Below are 8,643 nucleotides of genomic sequence, written 5' to 3' on the forward strand. Positions count from 1 at the left end.
GGTCGTGGATGTTCGACAGCAGGTCAGGGATCAGGCTGGGGCATGGCCTGGGAGCCTCGCCGTTAATCTTGGGAGCGTCGTCTCTTTTCCTAACGACGGCGGTGGCGCCCTTGCTTCTCCCCATTGGCACGTATAACTTGTCCCGCGGATCGATCCGGTGGAGACGGTGCCTAGTGCTGAGGTTGTTCAGTCGGCTCATATATATATGGAGGCAGATACCGCCTCACAAGGTCTGTACGTGTTTGAATCGGAGATGAACCTGTCTTAATCATGGGAACTAAGACTTTCGAAATCGTTCAATTTTTATTAGTTCCAAACAATCACAGGGGAGGGGGTAGTCAAAGAGACTTACCGGTAACTCCTCTTGGACCAGAAGCAATTCCCATCGATCATTCAAATCATAAGCACAAGGTGTTAAGTTGTTAGCAAGAACTCACGGAGCTCACAATGTTCCGTTCCATGACGAACCGGGTTTGCAGAACAACACCAGGTCACCTCCTATCCTAGCCAGTTTTCATAGAGTATACCAGATCACCCCCTATCCTAGCCAGTTTTCATAGAGTACATTGCACAACCATTCTGAGACCCACGCACTACATCGGCACACGGCAGTGCGCCGCGCAATCCACCCTTCAAACCTCCATCCGCACCCCATAAAGCCCAGCGTGCTGCCTTCCATCAGGGTTGTCACATTTCAGCTTCGGCATTCACTGCACATTCGGTGTTCAGATATGTGACGTTGTTTTGAACCCATGGTCCCTAAAGCAGCTCGGCATCATCCTGGTCACCATCGTCGTCGGCTTCGTTCTCGTCCTCGTCTTCGGGTGCATCCGGGTCTATTCCCTGCAAAGCAAAGGGGAACCAGAGCAATCAGCGGAGCCAGTCTAGAGGGAACCCAGAACATGACAGAAGTTCAGCAATGTTAGGGGGAGCTTCCGTTGTGACATGCACATACCTTCATTTGCTTCTCCAAGCGCTCCAATCCTTTCTTAGCGGCTTCATTGTACGGGTTTATCCTGCAAAAGAGAGTTCTTTTTTCTTTGAACTTGGAACAAGGATAAAATAGCAGGCATGCCAAGAAGAGATTTCTTTAGCAAAGCTTCTCGAACTGAATGAACTACACGGCAGCCTACTACCAAGGACGTTCATATCTCTGCCTGGGTCAAGATGCACTAATGGGAACTCAAATTGATAACTAAAGCACACGCATTTGTAAAGATGCAGTTCCATTTACAGCTCGGGTAGCTTTTGAGTAGCCGGCTTGCTGGGTCTGCCTTCCATGGCTAAAAGGGATGGAAACTAATGGAGTTGTTAGACATGGCAAAACATCTACATAAAATATCTATACGACAGAATTCACTGGGCTCAATAAACACTATTTAATTAAGACGCATTACTAAATTTAAAACTACGATAAAATCTTCTAAAAAGAAAAAAAGGAATAACCATAAAATCCTAAACACATTTTGCACATACTAATCGGTCAGTTACTCACATTCAATCAAGCAAGTCTGGTGTCCTACAGTCCCAATAGACCCTTTTAGAGATAGCACACAGCCCATAGGTGACACGTAAAGCCAATGGCTCTGGCAAGAGAAATACCCAGGACTGTATACGGATATGATTGAGATGCAGGGCAAGTACATGATTTCAATATGAAGCCTTCCTACAATTTAGCATAGCTGTTACACAGTTTCAACTCCAAGAGAAAGTGTACCTTAGTGCAGCTTGATAGTGGGAAAGTGCATCAGAGAGCAGATTTGTCGCCGCAAATACTTGAGCCAACTTGATATGTAGAGAATCATCTGCCCATTGCCTTAGATATCTTTCAAGCAACAAAACTGCTTCTTTATTCCGTCCTTCAGCAATATGCAAATCAGCCAGTGCCAATGCTGCTCCAAGAAATCCAGGTTCAAGACGAATGGCAGATTCATAGAACTTTCTTGCCTGGAAATACATATATACGCAACAAAATGAATAGCTTGCTAAAGGGCGCAATTACAGGGGAAGGTATACAAAATAAGATCAAGAGAAACAAAGGCTTTGGTAGTTTACCTTCTCTCTTCCACTGGAACTTATAGCATGCACATCACCAACTAACTTAAGGGCTTTCGCAGACTGATGCATAACCTTCATTGCTTCACGTGCAGTGAATAATGCATCTTTACATTTAGAAAGTGCTAGATAAGCACGCACCAAACCTGAGAATATACCTATATTAGGCTGCCTGCAGGATTTGAATAAGCAACCAGAAGTATCTATTTGTAACAACCTTGATAAGAGCGAAGATCAGCCCTTAGCTCCTGAGCTGCCCTGAAGTCTGTTACTGCCAGATCTGGCCGATTCGATGAAAGATGCAAATTGCCCTTAAAGAACAGTAAGCAAACATTAAGCCTGACATATGGATAAAAAAAGAAAAACAAACATAGGATCCTAAAGCTATACAAGGATTTTTGAAGTAAATACGTCAAGAGTTGCAACAGGTTTGGTGTAAACCACCCGAATATGCTTATGTACTCCACTGAAAAACATTTCCATAATACTGCAATGCAAGAGGACAGCGGTACAAATATGTTGTATGGACAATGCTTTGTGGTATTACCTTCATAATATAGCCAGTTATATGCCTATCATCAACTCGGAGGCTCTGTAAAATGTAAAACAGTGTAACAAACATTAAATGGAAGGGCAGCTTCCATAAACCATATCTATAAAAGGGAATTACCTTTTCAGCATATGTCAAAGCTTTTCTTTCATCTTTTCTTTCCCAAAATGCTGCCAGAGCAACACATGTTTCTGGTCTTGCAGGATCAATATGCAGCATATCATGTACCAACTTGTTTAGCCTAGTGTAGTCCGATTTAAATTTTAGGAGAATTGCATACTCATCCATATATGTCATAATGTTTGGATCAATTAACCGAGCCTGCAAAGCATGTAATGTTTCAGATACATATATTTCGTTAGAAGGAATTCCAAGCCTATACTTGTCCATTTACCTTCTCAAAATTCATGATTGCTTCATCATTCTTGCCTATGATGGTTTCAACCTGGATATAAGAAGTGCAGAAATCAGGATTGCCAATTGGAGAAAGGTAATCAAATTCAGAAACAAACAAAAAGTGTGATGATGAACTATGTACTTCACAGGTTCTTCGGACACAGAAGTACACAGCAGCATCAAACTTACAAAAATCAAGAAATAAATGAACAAACGGACATGCTATAAGAGATAAGAGCATGATGCTTCTATTTAAAATACAATATATGCAGGACCACAACAATGGGAAACTTGAAGAAAAGAGGTAGACCTTTGCAATTTCCAGCAAGATGTGCACATTATTGGGGAATCGTTGCAATAGTTCCACATATATATCAAGGCCACCTATAAAAAGTAAACAATAGTAAGCTTATTTATCATGATGAAGAGCATTCCAGTATCAAGGTTAAATGTTGCAAAATTATGTCCAGAAGATTATGGAAGCTGAAGCTTTGAAGTGTTGAGCAAGCTATGCTAAGCAGACAGTCTAGTGCCAAATTAAGACACAGGATAGAACTGCATCCATATCATCTTAAAAAAACGGACTGGTGAGTGAACTGGTCAAACGACTGGTTCGCCGTCCGGCTCAGCCGGTTAGAGAGCCACAAAAACCCGCCATATCTAATTAATATCTAAGCTAATTTCGAGAAAAGTTGACCTCAAATCATACTCCTATATATAGAATGTACTTCAGTAGTAGTATATCGCAAAAAGAACATAGCCCAGGTGGTATTGGGCCTTGACAGAAAGTAGCTGAGCCTGCGTGTCAGTCGGAGGTACGATTCCTGCACAGCGCACCTTGTTTGTGTCACATTTTTCCAGTTTTTTGCTCCTGTGATCTTTGCCTCTTACAAACCAGACAACACGTTTGTTCTGGTTTTTACCAGTCCGGTCTGGTGTTTTAAACAATGATTACATGTTGCTATATTATTTACATGGGGCCATTTAAGATTTAACTACTGGCTAATAGGAGTATCCTTTGTAACCCTGTGATTCCTTGATCAGTTAAAAAAAAAATACAAAGCACATCTTATGCGAGAATCATCAAATGAAATTCAAAAAATAAAACATTGCAATACCTTTATAATCATGTGAAGCAATGCAACACTGCGCCTCTACATACCTCTGTTAAGAACACAGTAAGTAAACTGTGTTGAGCAAATCAATGACAAGAACAAGATGTATGATCAAATATTTGCTTGAAAGAGAAATAAAGTTTGCAATGAACCAATAACAAATCATGTCGCTCAGGACTGCAATAAGAAATGCAATGTAACTTTGGAAAAAATAATATGGATCCTTTGGTGAACTTTTAAATATCCAATTTAAAGTACTGCTTGCCCTTGTGAACCAGGGCGTGCCTGGGTGGCTAGCATATGCTGAAACATCCTCGCCCGCCCGTGTTCGAGCGTCCGCATTCGCAATGGGTCATAAACACCCATTTCCTCTATCAAAAACAGCATTGAGGGTTTCTTCCCCTTATGGCCAATCGTTTTTTGAAAGTACTGTTTGACCTTGATCTCCAGGAACCAGATCATGGTGTATGCTTACTTTTTTCATTCAGTAATAATTGATCAGTTTGCATTAATGGTGGTACAGAAAACAGCACAAGCGCATGTTTCCTTTTGTTGTGCCAATGGTGGCATATTATTCAGAATCAAAAGAAGGCCAAAGTAGTGTTTCAGTTTAGTAAGTCCTATAGCATTTATACCATGCTGCTTCAACTTTCAATGATCAATGTACTAAGGAAATCTAACATAAGAAAGCAAGTACCTATGTAGTTACTTAGGGTATACAATATAAAACGCCACATACTGTGCAACCTTAACAGCTGTCAAAATATATTAATTCCAATGCATAACATCTTTACAATTGGTGACATGCCTCAAATGGTTATGTTTCAAACATGTTATGATATCCTCCAGAAACATCAGCCTTCCAACATGTAACATCCTGCCTATCCGTAACAGACTAACAGGATTGCAGCATAGTTCACTTACATTCCACCAACGTTGTGCATCTACAAAATCACCTGGTGGCTTGCCTCCTCTATTTGGTGCCTACAGAGACACACAATAATCATTTCAAGTTTTCCGTTACATAAGTTTCAGCAGCTAATGATTGAAAATATGAGTACAACTTAAGGGTACACTAAGCAATTGCATGCTCATTTTCCTGCATAGTTCACATATGCAGGGCTCACTTCTCATACATTTATATCCATTGACAACTTCGAGCTTATATACAGAGAAGAAATGCAAAAAAAAAAAAAAAGTGGGTAAGTTTTGGTGGGATGATGGTCATGTAACTATGTAACTATGTTTAACTGTAAAGGCAAATAACGTATGCAGCTCAGAAATATCCTTCAGCAATCCATAAACAGGATACAACTAGTTGAACTAACAGACTGCAAATGGGCATTTGTTGCAGTGTGCACCCTCCATAAAAACATTTGAACACCTTTCTTGTATAAAATGTGGAGAAATAGCTCTTTGCTGTATAGTAAAGCAAGCAATCACCTGTCAATTTTTGTAGCCAGTATCGGATTGCAAACATGATCCGCAACCAGGAAAGTTAGCATAATTGATATTAATCTGTTCTCACTAAAATTAGACTATATTCATCTTGAGAAACCATGCTTCCTTTCCAGATTATAAACTAAAGCAGGCACTTACTTGAAGAAATAATAAAGAAAACTCCTTCGAAGAAAGCCCCATTTCAGCCAAAGCTGCAATAGCCTCAAATACATAAGGGCATTGCCTAGCAGAACATAAAGATGTAGAAAGTAACTTGTCAAAACACATCACCAAGGAGTAAAAATATGACAAGATATTCATAGAGGAGAAAAACTAGGTGGTTGCCATATTGAAGTGTAGAAAACTAATTGTTAGGATAGAACAGAAAAAATCAATATCAATTTATGACTATGAACTTGTCTGCCTGATTAATAAGTAATAAAACTAGCATAGGACAATGACACTTTAAAGTAACACTTTGACCACAAATGTTTAAATAATATGTTTTTTTCTAAAACAAATATAAATATATTTCATGACAAATCTAGTGATATCAATTCGCTATTGTCCATGTTGATAATTTATGCATAATGATGGTCAAAGCTAAAAAATAAATGACCCACTGAAACTCTAAAACTGCTTATATTATAAAGACTATGTAGTTATAGAATCCATGATCATAGAAGAAAATCCTTTGGTATGTTGTACCTCAAACACTCTTTATAACATATGGCCGAAGCACGGTTATTTCTGGAAATCCTATACAGCTTGCCTAACATCAGATTCATTTTTAGACTTCTCACTTTAGAAGGAATCCCTTCCATCTGCAGAAAAAATGCAGAACAAACCATACATCATTTGTCCTTGTCACTGCCAGAAGAAGCAAACACATCTGCATTCATACTGCCCTACATATAGTATTTTAAAGGATCCATGTTTCCGGATATCAACGAACATTTAAGGGGTAAAAAAATGTTTGCTAAATTTAAGAAGTAATAACGGCGAGAAAGTAAAACAGAAACCTCTTGTAGTGCTTCACGATACTCATGTAGAGCAGAATGGCAAAGAGCTATTTTAGACTTCACCTACGAGAGTAGAGCAGAAACTGGGTTGAGTTATTTGGTAGAGGTAAAGGTTTATAGAATAATAAAATAGCAAAGCAAGAAACATCAGAATGGCCTGTTGAGCTGCTCGCACCTCATTCTCATTGAAGGTCGTTGCATTTGAAGAATTTGGAGAGGGTGAGCGGCCTGTAGTGGAAACTGAGATTCTGGTGGAACCTGCTGCTTGTTTAGGGATACTTTTGCTACACTGCATAGCTTGCTTGTAGGCACCCTGTAATGATCGAAAAAGGGGGAATAAGAAACTAAGATTTTCAACAGGAAGCACTTCACTGCCGTTGCATATGCTCAGTCTTCCGGCGCAATAAACTTCACAAATGCATGCTAACAAATTTCTAATCAACAGTGGTTTCTCAGAAATATTACCAGCGCCCTCCGAAATTCCTTCTCCCCGTACAACGCATCACCGTGCAGGACCTGCAGCACAGCAGGGCAACATTTCAGCCACAAGATGCGCGCCATTTAGGCAAGCGGGAAATGGCCTTTCGGCCGTGCCCGCATTTTGTAGGAGCGGGACCGAACTAGCATCAACTTCCCCTACCGAGCTACACGAGGCACTTACCAAGCTTTCCGCCTTGGTGGATACGCTGGCCTCATTGCTTGCGCCACCCGAAGAAACGAGAAAGCAGCCCTGCAAGACACGAAGCAGTATTACTGACAAGAAAACCTCTGTACAGAAGAAACATCTAGCGAGCAATAGTTAAGGCCCCGTTTCTGCGTTTGCTACTCAGCTAAGGCCCCCCTTCTGGGAACGCGAGATTTTCCTTCAAATCCTAACCCAGCGAGGCTGCTCGCTCCGTCGCTCAACCACCCAGTCACCGACGAGCAGTCCGCGCGGACGCGCCACGGGAAACGGATCCGTGGGCAAAACCCTAGCGATTTGGAGTGGGGAGGGGAAGGGGTAGAGGGGTTACGCACGAGTGTCTGGGCGGAGTCGAAGAGGCCGGCGTCGAGGAGGGCCGCCATCGAGTCCCGCGCCGCCTCCATCTCCGGCGGTCCGATCCCTCTCCGCGAGGGTTTGTCCTGCCGAGGGAATTTTGAATTGGGATTTTGCCCCGATGGACGGAAGTGGCCACTGCTTTCCCTCTCTGCTCAGCGGAGTGACGGCGATAGAGAGAGAAGAAGGGGGTTTTGGGATGGGCTCAGCCCATCTCCATCCGGGCGACCCATCCCGCACCCGCGCGTTCGAATCGGACAAAACTGCAGCCAACACCGTGACGCATCCTAAAAGCGGATGGCTGCGGTGTCCGATATGATCAAAATTCGATCCAAATCTTGGTTAGGTTTGCGTGGCCGCGGATGGCACGCGGCGTCCTCCTGCTCGCCTCCCTAACCCACCTGTTGGCAGGCGAGTCCTATTAAATGTGGACTGGGAGGGGGACTGTCCCTATCCAGTCCCCTCTCCCCACTCCACTCCGCACGCACGCTCGCTCGAGCTTCCGCGCCGCCATGGCTCCGAAGCGCGAGTTCGAGCCTAACGCGAACGACCACGAGGGTAAGCCGCCTCCCCGGCGGCCTCTACATCGACGAGCCAGCGGCTGCTCCGCCGCGGGCTGCGCCAGCGCCACAGGCCCAACCCGAGGAGGAGGACGACCCTGAGCTGCGCGCCGCGCTCGCAGCGTCCCGCGAGTTCAACGACCTCGAGGAGCTGGCCAAATGATCGCACCTCGCTGAGGTGTTGCGCGCCTCCGCACTGGAGGAGGCCAGGAAGGCCAAGGAGGACGTCGACCCGTGGGCGTTCCTCGCCATGGCGCGCCGGCAGGAGGAGGCCACTCGGCAGGCCACGCTTCGAGAGGAGGAGGAGCGCCTACTCCGCCTCGCTCCTCCGCCTCAAGCACGAGGCGGAGCTTGAGGCCGTTGCGACGGAGCAGTGACAGAAGGAGGCAACGCGGCTGGCACGCCTACGCAGGCCGGCGAGCCCTCCGAACCCGCACTCTGCCTAGGAAAGGGCGCAGTGGTCGCCCTA

General features: G+C 43.9%; 1 protein-coding gene across 1 annotated transcript; it reads right to left on the reverse strand.

Moving 5' to 3' along the window:
* Positions 1-367: 367 nt before the first annotated feature.
* LOC124708975 (anaphase-promoting complex subunit 7-like) lies at positions 368-7,752 on the reverse strand. The gene is made up of 18 exons (XM_047240612.1): positions 7,596-7,752; positions 7,240-7,308; positions 7,044-7,094; positions 6,754-6,891; positions 6,579-6,641; positions 6,265-6,380; positions 5,716-5,800; positions 5,041-5,100; positions 4,120-4,165; positions 3,312-3,385; positions 3,000-3,050; positions 2,726-2,926; positions 2,603-2,647; positions 2,273-2,366; positions 2,056-2,201; positions 1,718-1,947; positions 956-1,016; positions 368-843 (listed from the first exon to the last, which is right to left on the reverse strand). The coding sequence occupies exons 1-18, from the start codon at positions 7,662-7,664 to the stop codon at positions 760-762; spliced, it is 1,683 nt and encodes a 560-aa protein (XP_047096568.1). The 5' UTR covers positions 7,665-7,752; the 3' UTR covers positions 368-759.
* Between the last annotated feature and the right edge of the window lie 891 nt (positions 7,753-8,643).

Source organism: Lolium rigidum, chromosome 4 (genome assembly GCF_022539505.1).
Source record: "Lolium rigidum isolate FL_2022 chromosome 4, APGP_CSIRO_Lrig_0.1, whole genome shotgun sequence".
In the NCBI taxonomy this organism is placed as follows: domain Eukaryota; kingdom Viridiplantae; phylum Streptophyta; class Magnoliopsida; order Poales; family Poaceae; genus Lolium; species Lolium rigidum.

What these genes read in the sequence shown, in the direction of transcription:
- LOC124708975 (XM_047240612.1), bottom strand. Translation starts at nt 7,664, where the DNA reads ATGGAGGCGGCGCGGGACTCGATGGCGGCCCTCCTCGACGCCGGCCTC. An exon ending in TCTTGCTGGAAATTGCAAAG is followed by an intron (nt 3,051 to 3,311) that starts GTCTACCTCTTT and finishes TCTTATATCCAG; the next exon opens with GTTGAAACCATCATAGGCAA. An exon ending in CACTATCAAGCTGCACTAAG is followed by an intron (nt 1,017 to 1,717) that starts GTACACTTTCTC and finishes TCTCTTTTGCAG; the next exon opens with GATAAACCCGTACAATGAAG.